The sequence below is a fragment of the Polistes fuscatus genome, unplaced genomic scaffold (genome assembly GCF_010416935.1).
Source record: "Polistes fuscatus isolate 324 unplaced genomic scaffold, CU_Pfus_HIC Scaffold26, whole genome shotgun sequence".
NCBI lineage: Eukaryota > Metazoa > Arthropoda > Insecta > Hymenoptera > Vespidae > Polistes > Polistes fuscatus.
Genome location: NW_025113103.1, coordinates 1458561 through 1473666, shown reverse-complemented (window position 1 = coordinate 1473666; position 15106 = coordinate 1458561). Strand labels below are relative to the sequence as shown.

The following is a 15106-nucleotide window of genomic DNA, read 5'->3' as shown; positions in this document are numbered from 1 at the left end:
AACATAAATATAGTTAAATACCTATATACTAAACATTTATAATTACATTTCAGAATGTTTTTAACTATGTTATTTGTAAGAACCAATGACAATATCGTTCTTTCCCCTTATTGGTTATTGAAATATACAGGATATGTAGGATGTATAGGATATTGAATAACGTATAGGTTAATGAAGAAAAGTTTTGTCCATAATCGAAAGGGAATTTCCAAACGTAAGGAATTTATGGGCGTACACGTAATAGAAGAACTTGAATACGTTGATAGTTAGCTATTTGGAATGGACAAAAATCACTTTCCCTATTGCTAGGATCCGGTTTTAGATGAGACAGAATTTGTTCTTCTTAAAAAGTCTAATCGATTTCAATACGTTAGATGTAACAATTAATTAAATATCCTTTTTTTTTTAAACAAATTTCATATTTATTTATAAAGTAATCATATATCTGTTATTATTCGAGATAGTGTCTACATTATTTTCGATTACTATGAACCATCTATTACGAAAATTGTCGAATTTAACACTTCATGGTATACCTAGTTTATTTTTCTTTTAATTTTAGAATGTATATTTTTATTTAAAAATCTTGTTCACGTACGTAATATAAATAAAAAAGAAACTTTTTTGTTCCTTTCCATCGGAATTTCTTTTACACAGATTGTAGAATACATGTTTATTTTAAAATTAAAAACATATAATTAATTGTTACGTCTAAGATAATATTTTAAATAAATCACCGCGAAGATATATTATTGAACGAAGATTTTTTAAAAAAAAAGAAATATTATAAAAAGAATCGTTGCGAATTATCGTTTATCCTTTCTCTAATGTTTTTTTTTCGCAATCGAATTATAAATTCTATGCAAATCGAAATATTATTCTTCTAAATTATTCGTAAATTATAAAAACAACAGGTCACGCAAAATGTATTAGTAGCTAACTTTGCACGCATTAAGGAAAATTCGAATCAAAATAAAAATAGACTTTGATACTCCTTTCTTTTTTTTTGGTTATCGAATTCCTTCCATCGAACTTGTTACGTAATCCGGACCTTATACGAAATAATAATTATATTCTGTTATTTTCCGAACTAGTCAGCCATTATTTTCTTCCGTTACTTCGGTTCTTATCGTTGAAACAACCGTTGCGTTTTCCTGACGAAATAATACTAATATTTTGTCCCTCATTAACAATAAAAAGTTGAAAACGATTGACATTAAGAAGAATATATTCATAAATTCATATTCCTGTTTTTTCAAATAAAATTAATTATAACCGATTCGGCAGAAGATAGACACCTTCCTCTCTTAATATCTAAAATTAATATTAATCATAGCTTTTGATAAATAATTAATTAATTAAAAAAAAAAAAGAGTAACTCTTCTAAAATTGATGTATTCGAATATAAAGAGTTATATAAAAAGTTCAAGAAGAATAGGTGTGTATAAAAAATATTATTGAAAAATGATTGACGGTAAGATAGGAACGAAAGCTATAACCGCAAGATGACGCTCGCGTTCTCGATGGCCGTAATCTTTCAATTGGTTAGAGAAAGAAAGAAAGTATATACATATATACAAAGGTGTATACATATATAGATATAATATATATATAAGAAATTATATATATATATATGTATATACGGTGAGAGTGAGAGAGAGAAAGGAAACACCTGGAGAGGGAGGAGGTAGAGGGCGCTGTGATCATACGTGTCGAATTTGGCCAGTCGTAACGCGTGTCGTTAGACGAAACGTTAGATTGGTTGTGTCGCGTGACGTGAAGCCCTGTGACCAGCAGGGGTAGGGGGCAGGGGGTGGAAAAAGGAAAAGGGGTTAGGAGCTTTAGGTCGAGACGATTAGGTTACCCAAAAATTTACTTCTTGTGATATGCGGCAGGGGGGGAGACAGTAATGCAAAATTTGGAATCAATGTGTTGGTAGTCAACGGTGGGTCCCTAAAACATCGAGTAAACGAAGGAACTTCCTAGTGTACGAGTGGTTGAGGATTTTGCATCCTCTCCCCCTCTCCTCCTCCTCCTTTCTTCCTTCTCCCACATTCTGTTTTTCTCTCTTTTTCTGTCTGTTTGTCTGTCTCTTTGTTAGTTAGTAGTTAGTAGAAGAAGCTTATGTGAAAGTGTGAGCGCGCGCGCGCGCGCACGCTCACGAGTATATTCCCTCTTTCTCTTATTCACTCCTTCGTTGCCCGTTCTTCCCCCTCCCCTTACGCTGCACTAGTGTGGTGGGAGAGAAGAGAAGAAGGATAAAGAAGAAGGGAAGAAGAGCGGAAGGAAGAGTGGAGGAGGTAGAAAAGAGAGAACGGAACGTTCGCAAAACGTTTCAAAGCGGTCGTCAACTTCCTCAGTTTAATGATAATCGTTGAAAGGTTTGGATGTACGATATAAAAAAAAAACGGCAGAGAAAGAAAGAGACAACAGAAGGGAGAGGGGGGAAAAGAGAGAGAGAGAGAGAGAGGCGAAGAGGGGAATATATAGTTATAATATATAGGGAAGCGCGCGCGCGCGCAACACATTAGAGGAAAACATAGGCGGATGAGAAATAGGAGGAGGAGGAGGAGGAGATAGATAAAAAGATAGAAATATAAATAAAGCTGTGTGACTCGATTCGAATCGATCGTAGAGAATTGTCAGGCGAAAAAAAGGGGAGACACTCCGGGTGGACTTTATGTGTTCGGCCAGGTGACAGGAAAGGTAAACCCGCGCGTGCGAGAAGAGATTGAGGATTGAGATTGAATTAGGAAGGGAGTGAAGAGGAAAGGAGAGGGATTGAGAAGAAGAAGAAGAAAAAGAGAAGAGGTAAGGTGCACCGTTTCGCAACCGAAGGGGATCGGACAAATATCTTTTGAACTGTGATAGTAGCATTGCAGTACGAAAAGGATAATAGAAAGACACGTGAGACAGAAGATTAAAAAGAAAAAACGGAAGATAATAGACAGACGGATAAAAGCAGGTTAGTGTAATATTATTATTAGTATTATTATTAGTATTATTAGTATTATTATTATTATTATATTTTTCCCGTTAATATTGTCTTGTCGAAAATAATTTGACGAGAGTTTGCAAAACTTGAGGCGTGCCTGCCTACTATCTACCAATCAGCTAACCAACCAACCGACCAGTCAGCTAGCTAGGTTTGCTAACCCGCCTGGTAGCGCGCGCCTTTTGAGGTTATGATATGCGATCGATTCTCGATGTGCACGAGAACACGCTGGAGAAACGCAAAAGAACGGTGTCTCCTAGTTTGTTACTACGACGAGGACATTACGATTAATTTGAATTCTTCTTTATATTCCTTCTTTTATCAAATCTAACACTTTCTCCTATCTTTTTTTTCACTCGATTATTATGTTTTTTCGTTAGTTGACAAGGCGTGTCATCTTACGTGCGTGCCGTGTACACGTCACAGTTTATTACTATTAACAATTTTCCTATTATTTGTAGAAATTTTCGAGAAAAAAAAAATAACAGTTGATAAAAATTATCGATAATGTTTTTGATTATCAAAATTTGAAGGGAACGTCTCGTGGTTGTCTTCATTCATCGACCGGCGACTACAGAAAAAAGGAATGCGCCCTACGATGCGCTCTTTTCTTCCCTTCCCTTTTTTTTCTCTCTCTTTCATTTCCCCTCCCTTCCATCACTTTGATCTCGGCTAGTAGGACAAGTTCCCTTCTTTTCAATTCCCATACTCGCGAAATTAGCATTTTCATGTACGCTACCTATCTAACGGTTCGCAATTCCATTAAACTTAACGGTGAACGTTCTACGTTAATGCCAAATTCGTACGCAAACTCTGCAAAAAAACATGTTTTTTTAACACTAGATTTACGAATGTTTTGTTCATTATTTTTTAATGATTTAGATACATTGTTTGAATGAAGAAGTGGGTAGAGGAGAGGAATTAATATTTACGTATATTTCATTACGGCATTAAAAATTAACATATTATATATTTTTACAAAATAATATTTAAATTTTATATATATATATGTAGCAAAAAATATTCGAGATGAGTCAAATTGGCTCAGTCCGTAAATCTAGTGTTAAACCCGTGGACCCTGTAGCGTCTTTATTAATCATTTTCTATGGACAAATGCGCTTATAAACACCTGTGCATTATCGTATTTATTACTAGATGCGTCCCGAAAATAAAGGGGGTCTATTTAAAACGCGCATAATGCAGTTAATATTTGTCCGATTTCAATATATAAATATGGAATATTTGTCTTACAATAAGTATAATTGAATTATGTTTTTATATATAAATTTGCATAGATAAAAAATACAAGTGTACTCGTTAATGCGGAGTATTTTGCAAGGTGTTTGTTTTTTACCGATGCGGTGTATTAGAAATATTTATTCAAATAAATATAAAGTTAGAAAATTAGAAAATTTATAAAGACGTTACACTTTATCCATAACTTTGTGCAATTTTAATTTAGAGTTTGCTATTATGTTTTGAAAAAAGAAAAACGTAATTTTTCGTATGCGTCCTGCATTTTCGTGATTTGGAATTAAATGCACTTCTTTTTACTGTTATAGTTTCTTTTCCTCATTCTATATTTTCAATATTGTTTACAAAATAAAAACGTCATTCGTTCGTTTCGCGATAATATTTGTAACGTTATCGTTTCGATAATTATTTCGAAAATATTACCTATATTCTAGTTCTAAAAATTTCACTTAAAAAAGAAAAAACCAGAAACGTAGGGCGGGTAATTTGAATTTCCCGCTAAACGTCTAGTCGTCTTAGTCGTCAGTGTCGTCGTCGTGAAACGCATTTTGCATCTGGAAAAATATTACTCCACGTAATAACATAATTTATTATCTAATACTACACGGAGAAAGTTTAAAGTCATGCGAAACGAGAACGAGTAGGAATTTAACCTCCATATTTTATTTTCCATACGAGTACACTATGGTGTGTGTTTTATTTCTGTTTGTAATACTAATTATCTCTTTACGTTAACAAAGAAAGAGAGATTATTTTGTATTAAATGTAATACGATTCGATTAAGTATTTTAAATTAGCATTCGCACTATAAATACTTATAACAATGTAAATTAGTTCATTGTACGGATAGTAAAATTGAAATTAAAATGCAACGATCTCTCTCTCTCTCTCTCTGTCTCTCTCTCGCAAAAATATTAATCAATATTTATTATACCATATCGATTTTTTTGCTGTTGCAAAAAAAAAAATAATTTTTTAAGCGTAATTCGTACGCTTTCTTTTCGTGTTTTTTTTTTTTTATTAATATTTCCAAATTAAATTTAGAAAAAACAATCCTTCATGCAGTTTATAACATTTTTCTTCTTCTTCTTCTTCTTTTTCTTACCTCTCCCCCCTTAGAATATTTTTCTATTTCTTTCTTTTCTTTCTTTCTTTCTTTTGCTTCTCTTTTATTTTTCCTTATTTTTTTTTTTAACCACACTCCGCGTCGTTCAGGCGCCGGATACGTCACGAAAGGGAAACACACACGCACCTTGACCGTTTCCAACTTGTAACGGGGAGGTTGGTGGTGTGGGGTAGTAAAAAAGTAGAAAAAAAAGAAAGAAAAAAAAATACAGAGAGAGAGAGAGAGAAAAAAATGGATCGATATCGAAAGGAACAACGTGTAATAACGAGCTTTACTTGCCTAGTTAGTTTTTCTAAGCAAGGCGTCATCGTGTAGAAAAAAAATAAATTAATAATAATCTTAAATAATAAAAAAAAATATATATATATTTATATTCCTAAATATTTGTTTAGATATTCTAAAATCTTGGTTACTTAACATTACTCGGACTTTGATTTATTGAAAAAAAACGTACATTAGCTATCACGCACACATACGCACATATATATACATATACATATCCGTTCGCTAATGGTTAGAACAAATAACATTTATTTACCATTCCAACTTGTCTCTTGGATATTTAACGTTTATACGCAATAACCTGTGGTGTCACCAGTGTTTTACGGTTTTTTATCTTAGTTACACGTTTAATGTATTTTCACTAAAATCTTATTATCGTATAGGTGAATGTATGTGTGTGTATGTGTGTCCGGCGAAAGTCAATTAAACGTTTTAACGAAAAAAAATTTTAAATAAAATACGAACGCATAATATTTTGATAGAGGAAGGGTTTGTTTGTTGATTGGTTGGTTGATTAACTCTTTTATCATTGTTATATCATCGTGAAAAAATACTTAAAACACGTTTTTTTTTTAATGTTAGTTAGTATTTATCCTTTTGATCCTACTACAAAGTAGTGAAGTTTAGAAAGTCTTTTTAAACTCACGTGAAATCATTCTTCTTCTTCTTTTATTACGGAAAGAGACAAGAGTTTCGAGGGAAAACGTAGACAAAATCATTCTACCGGAACTATTAGAAAACAAAAAATAAATGTATTATAAATCTTGTTCCGTATTTAGAAAGAAAGATAGGAATAAAGAAAAAAATCATGAACAATAGAAATGAATGATGTGTACAATTTATACATTTTTTACAAATTGCAAAATACATTTTTATTTGATCGCACGTTAATAGGATTTAATTTTCAAATTAACGCTAAATTAATTGCTATATTTAATATAATATCTTCGAGAAAGTATCGAAGTTATATCATTGAACGAAGATTTCAAAGAAAAAATTTAAAACAATAAATGTTATTTGTTCTAACCATTGATGATATACTTGTTACCTTTCAGTCAACTTAAGGATGATTTGTCGGTACAATCGGAAACAAAAGTTATTTTACAATTTTCACTTAAATTGAGATTTTATGTTAATATTATTAAAATGATCACTAAATTTCATTCTTTTAGAAACTTTATATGAAAATTTCAATTATAAAAAAAAATAGTTGGTTTAAATCATCTATTTCAACAGATATTAAGAGATATGGATTTGATGAAAATGTCATTAACTTTTGTTTCCGATTGTACCGACAAATCATCCTTAAAATCAATTCTCGATTTATCAATCAAATTATTATCTCTACTATTCTTCCTCTGATATGTTTTTTCGTAATCAATGATAAAAATTCGATATATTTTATCATAGGAATCTCGCGAATTTATTCAAATAAATTCAACGATGCAAAATATATATCTTCGATACTTTCATTGAAAGAAAATCCGATTAAAAACGAGACAAATGTATTTATAGATTTTTACTTTTCTTTTTTCTCTCTTTCTCTCTCTGTTTATTTAATTCTCTCTAGATCGAATTTATTATATACTTCGAATATTATGCGAAATAATTATTCGATTTTATCGACGAACTTATATTTCTTCATATTAAAATATTCTTTTTTTTTTTTTCTTAATAAAAAAACAAATGACCACGTTCGGGTAGATTTATTTGATCCTTTTTTAAATAAAAGAAATGTCAAAGTATAAGTAAAATCGTGTAAGAAGTAAGATGTATGTAACTTCCGTGTTCGGGTTTTCTTATCGTTACTCTTCCACGTGAATTCTTCGTTTGAAACGATATTCATTTGTGTTAGTTCAGTTACCATTCATACCATCAAGATGGTAGTGGTAATATCGTAAAAGGGTTAAGTATGTTCCCTTCCAGTTTCTATCAATTTATATCTTTCTTGCCCTTTCTTTCTTTCTTTCTTTCTTTCTTTCTTATCCAAAAAAGAAAAATAAAAATTATTTCTACAATTCGATCTAACTATTTTTCATTTTCATTTATTATCTTCTTTTAAACGTACTTTTGTTCTTAATTTAAAATCATCAACCGATTGTATAATGATACAAAAATGAATGGTTATTATGGATGCTAATTATATTTAAAAAGAAAAAGTAATTATATTCACGAATATACGTTGAAGTTAAATTAAAAAGGGTGATAATGATATGTGCATTTAATTACATTCACAATATTAGATATTTGTTTGTATATAAAAAAAAAAAGAAAAAAATAGATAGGAAAAATATATTATGAGAGTTTAGAAAAAATAAAAATAACAAATAGTAATTTTATTCTATTATAATTATAATTTATTCGTGGTTATTTATATATATATATATATATAGTAAAGATACTGTTTGCGTGATTTATTATTTAAAACGATGACGGGGTTATTCTTGAAATGTTTTTTTCCGGTTATGATAAATTTCGATTATTATCAGTTATTCCGTTCAATTATTTTGTTTTGCACGTTAATATTCAATTCAAAATATTATTTGTGGTTTATTTTTATTTTCAATCATCATTGTAATCACATTTATATTATAATGACTGCATGAAAGTTGTTAATAATTGGTGTTTTTCTAACGTTAGTAATAACTTATAATAAATATTTATCTAATTATTTATAGAATTATTTATCGAATTATAGGAAAAAAATATTTTCTAGAATTTTAATCTTTAATTACTTTTTAAACGAAACATCAATTATTATTTCAGATTTATATCTGCATGACAGTTGTTAATAATTGGTGTTTTTCTAACGTTAGTAATAACTTATAATAAATATTTAAATCATTCGAATTATAGGGGAAAAAAATTCTCTAGAATTACTTTTCAAACGAAACATCAATTATTATTTCAGATTTATATCTGCATGACAGTTGTTAATAATTGGTGTTTTTCTAACGTTAGTAATAACTTATAATAAATATTTATCGAATTATATATATCATTCGAATTGTAGGAAACAAATTTTCTAGAATTTTAATAAATAATTACTTTTCAAACGAAACATCAATTATTATTTCAGTTTTATTTCTGCATGACAGTTGTTAATAATTGGTGTTTTTGTAACGTTAATAATAACTTATAATAAATATTTAAATCATTCGAATTATAGGGGAAAAAAATTCTCTAGAATTTTAATGTATAGTTACTTTTCAATCTAAAAATCAATTATTATTTCAGATTTATATCAAGATGACGAATATCGTGGCAGATTTGATTCATGGCTATAGGGATCTCATGGATAATAAATCCGGTAAGTTATTAACTTATATTTTTCTTGTTAATTTAGTCTATTTTTCTTGTCCGATCGCGTCCCATATCGTGTTTTTTCTTGTCCATCGAAAGATTCGCTCCGTTAGACATTGCTTTTTTCGCTATAGCAATAGCCAAGGAAGGAATTAATGCGCGTACCTAATGCAATTGGAAATGCTGTTGGAGTAGACTGAATTGTTTCTTTCGAAAGAATCTTTTTCTATCTCTCTCTCTCTCTCTCTCTCTTTCTATTTTCTTCAACTTTCTTTTAAAAGGAAAATCATATTATTTCTTTGATAAAACTAGAATTTCTGTTTATCATCGAGAAGAAGAAGAATAAAAAGAAGAAGAAGAGGGCGAGGAATTATATTATTATATTTATAAGCAACTACGAGAAAGTGGCACGAGAAATCAAAATGAAAAAAGAAAAAAGATAAAAAAAAATGATTGCAATGTCGAGTCGTCGATGATATATACGCTATGGTCAGCATTGTTGCAATAATCGTTGTTTCAAGGCTACCTTCGACGAACGTTCCTTGATAAACAAATACACACAATGAAAAAGTAAAAGAAAGAAAGAGAGAGTGATGAATACATAGATATACGCGTATGCAGAGCATACCAATTTTTCGATTCGTATGTATGTAAAAGGAGAAGGAAAGTATTATCGGAAAGTGTCCTCGCTCGTTATTATGTTATATTATTATGAAATATTTTTTTTCTTTCTTTCGTTTATATAACATATTATAGATTATCTCATACAAGTTTTGATCGATTGAATTGTCGGTACATTTGCTAAATAAATTATATATATATATAATTAAATAATATATAATATATTATAAAATATATATATATTAAAAATATGTAAAAAAAAAATTATATATATATACTTATAGTTATTATAAATATATACTTTTATATACTTTGAATCGAAATTTTCCAAACTTTAATTATAATTATATTCATAAAACACATATTTCAACTTTCACCTTCCCTTTCATAAAAAAAAATATCACATTATCTATCTATCAAAAATATTATGCAAAATAAATTATATATATATTTATACTTATTATAAATATATACTTTTATATACTTTAAATTGAGATTTTCCAAACTTTAATTATAATTATTCATAAAACACATATTTCAACTTTCACCTTCCCTTTCATAAAAAAAATATCACATTATCTATCTATCAAAAATATTATGCAAAATAAATTATATATATTTATACTTATTATAAATATATACTTTTATATACTTTGAATCGAGATTTTCCAAACTTTAATTATAATTATTCATAAAACCCATATTTCAACTTTCACCTTCCCTTTCATACAAAAAAATATCACATTATCTATCTATCAAAAATATTATCGAGCATTATCTTACATTGTCCATCTGTGTACATTTTATTTTATTTTTTTTCTTTCTTTTATCTGTATAAATTATCTGTATAATTATCTGTATAATTATCTGTATAATTATCTGTATAAATCTTGAAATAAATTTGATCATCTGATTGCTCCACATATATATATATATATATATATATTTCAATTAAATATTATCGAATTTATGATTCTTCCGTTAAGAAAAAAACAAAAAAAAAATAATATAGAGAAATTGGAAATGATATTAGCTACCGATTAAATGTTATCCCTATCATTCAGAAGTATCGTTGAAATAATAAGATAACAATATTACATAGATCAACGTTCTCATATGAGTTATTTTGATAACTTGGCCAGTTTTCTGATACGCGAAAAACGCGCACGTATTATTATATTTCCGATTAATCAATCAAATTTCTTCCTCTCTTTCTTTCTTTCTTTCTTTCTTTTCTACAAATGTTTAGATATTTGAAAAACAAAATAAAAATGAATATTTTCGATTTTAGGATGCATTCAAAGTCTCTCTATGTAACACAAAATGTTCGCATACTTTTAGTACATGCTCTTTCACTCCCCCCCCCTACAACTTTTAGGCTCGTACTCGTGTTCACGCCCTTAAAGTAGGCGCCTTGAAAGCTTTGAACTAAAAGCACCTTCTTTTTCGATCGATGCTTTCCCTTAATTAGAGAAGAAGAAAAAGAAGAAGTACAAAAAGAAAGAGAGAAAGAAAGAGAGAGAATGAAGAGAAAGGGAAGAAAAAAGGACTCAAAATAGATACATATATATTATTATTATTATTATTATTACATATATATTATTATTATTATTTCCAATTTTTAATATCGTTCTCACGTATTATTTTATTTATAATACTACCCTATATAAAAATACTCCACAACTAAAAAATCATAACAACAACAAATAATATTTTTGGTGAAAGAAAAAGTAATACGAGGGAATGATAAAAAAGAATAAAAACAAGAAAAATATATAAGAACAATAGGGGTTGGAGAAAAGGGGGGAGAACAACGACGCTATTCGTGTTGGTGGTGGTTGATCGATGTAAACTTACTGCGAGAATTTTAAAAAAATTCCAACCAAGAATTGCGATCCAAAACGAAAAAAGGGAAGACGAAAAAATTAGGGTCATTTAACGGGATAAAAAGGAGGGGGGGAGTACTACGCGTGTATTAAAACCAGATCGGTCAATGCACTTTGCGTGCATCTATGCTGCGTTGTACGGAAAAAAAAACGCACGGATAAAAGAAGAAAAAAAAGAAGAAGAAGAAGAAGTAAAGAAGAAAACGAAAAATGAGAAGAGGATGGGGGTAGGAAAAAAAGAGTTGAAAGGGGAGGGGCAATAAAAAAGTTTTTTGGACGTGGAGTGTGGGGTGGGCTGAGGGGGGGGTGAAGAAGGATTTCGATCGAGGATTTGCGCTTTTAGCTGCTTGGAAAACTCTTGGAGGTGGTGGTGGTATCCCGGAAGCATCCCGGAAGCATCCCGGAGGCGGTAAAGCGAACGACAATCCAGGAGGCTTACCTCGACAATTTCTCTCTCTCTCTCTCTCTCACACTCTTTCTTTCTCTTTCTCTCTTTCTCTCCTCTTTCTCACTCTTTGTGTAATCGGCCGATACTTGGCTGCGCTTCCATGCGGCCTATGATCCGCACCAAAGAGAGTGAGAGAGAATGAGGGATGGGGAGGGGGGGGCTGAGTGTAGGAGTATGTCCCCCTTTCTGTACTCTCGGCCCCTATTAAATCGATAATCCAGTCGGCGTCTAGCACGAAACTCAAAAAGAAGAAAATCATCCCTTTCGCGATTGGTGTTTTACTACTATGTATTACTGACTCTTAAAACTTTCCTCGTGTTAACAGATATTTCAATGATTTTTCAATCGTATTAGAGAGAGAGAAAGAGAGATTGAGTGATTGATTAATTGATTAATTGATTAGACTTTAATAATAATAATTATTTAATAATAATTATTATTTATTAATAATAATAATTTCTCAATTATTGCATTACAAAATATATTACAAAATACATTACAAAATAATACATTAAATAATATATAAAATATAAGATAGATATATATAATAAATAAATATAAAATAAATAAATAGATATATATAATAAATAAATATAAAATAAATAAATAGATATATACAATAAATAAATATAAAATAAATAAATAGATATATATATATATATATAATAAATAAATAAAATAAATAAATATAGATATATATAATAAATAAATATATATAATATATAAAAAAATATATATATATAAATATATATATATATATTTATGTATAAAGTTGTAGACCCACCTCCCCCCCCCCTTTGTACAATTCTCAAGTAATTTAATTTAATAGTAAAATACAATATTGTAAGTATTATACAATGCAAGAATTAAATAGAATACGATATTAGATTGATCCTACTAATAAGTTTACCTTAATATATGTGTATACGTATATCTTTTAAGTTTCCATTAATAATTCTTTCAATATTTCCCTTTATCTTTATATCTATCTAATAATTCATTGTATAATATAATATACTTTCAACACCCTTTATAGAAAAAAAACTTGTTTTCCAATATTCCTAGCCAGTTATACGGTATAACATAACAATATTTTATTCGTCTATTGCATTTGTATATACCGTTAACGGTTAATTTGTTTTTTTTAAATAATCCGACAACACACAGATCTCTTACTCTACCTGAGAAAGAAAACAATGAAAGAAAGAAAATAGGCGCGTTTTATACAGGTGCGTGTGAACTGTGGTAGCGTTGGTGGTGGTAATGGTGGTGATGATGGTGGTGGTGATATGGTGGTGGGTTATGATTATGGTTGTGTAGCGCGCGTGCCCATTCGTGCGAATCGCGTGCACATCCATGGTTGCGAGGTCATACCAGAGTGCGAAGCTAATTTACTGGAAGCACCGACAACGTTAACCACTCTCTCTCTCTCTCTCTTTCTCTTTCTCTCTCTTTCTCTCTCTTTCTCTCTCTCTCTCTTTTTTTCTCTCTCAGGAGTTGGAGTTACCCCGTTTACCTGGTAAAAAGCGTGCAACCAATTTCATTCCGCTATAACGGAGATGGTCAACGATAATCTTTCTCTCTCTCTCTCTCTCTCTCTTTTGCTTAGAAAAAAAAAAAGGTAAAATATAAAAAAAAAATGAATAAAGAAAATATACATATCACGCGGCAACGCAAATAATCTATGGGAAATATATATAATAATAATTTTATTTAATGATGATTTGTCGGTACAATCGGAAACAAAAGTTATTTTACAATTTTCACTTAAATTGAGATTTTTATGTTAATATTATTAAAATGATCACTAAATTTCATTCTTTTAGAAACTTTATATCAAAATTTCAATTATAAAAAAAAAAATAGTTGGTTTAAATCATCTATTTCAACAGATATTAAGAGATATGGATTTGATGAAAATGTCATTAACTTTTGTTTCCGATTGTACCGACAAATCATCCTTAATAATATTTATGAATAAAATTATACGATTATTTTAAATATTAATTGTAAAATAAAAGGATTATTTATGATATAATATATTGCACATATATATATTTAATAATATAATAGAGATGATTTTGTATTTATTTAACTATTATGTTAATAGTCCATTATTTGAATATAATTGTATTCTTTTATTTTATATACACCGGTTATAATTATTAATTATTTTTTATTGTTTCAAATATTTCGTTTTCTTTTGTTACGTTAAAAATATCAATGTTGAAGGAACATTATTTTTTTTCCTTTTTATTGTTTTTTCTTTTCAAATAGAATTTTAGTTATCTTAATAAGTTTTAAAACGTTAACGTTTAACTCGTAAATGACATAATGACGTAAGTACCATTGACGTAGGATATCCAAATCCGATATTACATATATATGTGTATATGAATAATTATTTTTAGTTTAATTTACTATTTACCTATTTCTCCAATTTTCTATTTATCTTCGATTACTTGGGGATTATTGCGATGGCTGTTGTTTTACGTTATTTTAACATATCTTTCATGCTGATTCCTGTCGTTATTTTGAAAAACTTTGAGAATGTAAATGAATGGTCGGAAATAAAAAATAAAATTAAAAGAAAGAATAAGAGAAAAAGAGCGAATAGGTTAACACGATTGATCGTTGATAAATTTAAAAACAAATATTAACATAATTGTAATATTTGATTAGTTCATATTTTTGTTTTATTTTCAGATCCTAGGGTAAACGATTGGGTGATGATGAGCAGCCCTTTCCCAACAATGGCCATATGTCTGTCTTACGCATACTTTAGTAAAGTAATAGGACCAAAATTGATGGAAAATAGAAAACCGTTCGATCTTCGACGTACACTTATCGTTTACAATCTCGTACAGACCCTCTTTTCTACGTGGATCTTCTATGAGGTTCGGAGATCAATTTATATTACACGTTTTATAGTATTATGTAACAATAAATATATATATACACATAGGGTGTACGTTGGAAAAACAAAATTCTAAAGAAAATATTAAATGAGTATTAATCTACATGAGTAATAAAATATATTAATATCTAATAAATAGTCTAAGCTTGTTTTTTGTCGTAGATATTTATCTCGGTTAAGACGTCATTTCTTACGAAAATGACGTCTTATTTTGTTTGAGAATTCGAATGAAAAATTATTAACGCGCGAAGTTGATTTATGATGTGGTTTTTTT

At 29.2% G+C, this 15106-nt stretch overlaps 2 protein-coding genes across 2 annotated transcripts in view; both read left to right on the top strand.

Moving 5' to 3' along the window:
• Positions 1–1734: 1734 nt before the first annotated feature.
• LOC122518804 (elongation of very long chain fatty acids protein AAEL008004-like) lies at positions 1735–14812 on the top strand (the record flags this gene model as incomplete). The annotated part of the gene is given in 4 exon segments (XM_043637906.1): positions 1735–1945; positions 2636–2965; positions 8895–8967; positions 14622–14812. Coding segments are annotated over 2 exon segments (252 nt in total), but the record flags the coding sequence as incomplete, so codon positions are not given.
• The window catches only part of LOC122518802 (elongation of very long chain fatty acids protein AAEL008004-like), a 32974-nt gene continuing 23512 nt past the window's right edge, over positions 5645–15106 (top strand). The window contains exon 1 of the mRNA XM_043637905.1: positions 5645–5652. The gene's annotated coding sequence lies outside the window, so the exon portion shown is untranslated. The remainder of the gene's footprint in view (positions 5653–15106) is intronic.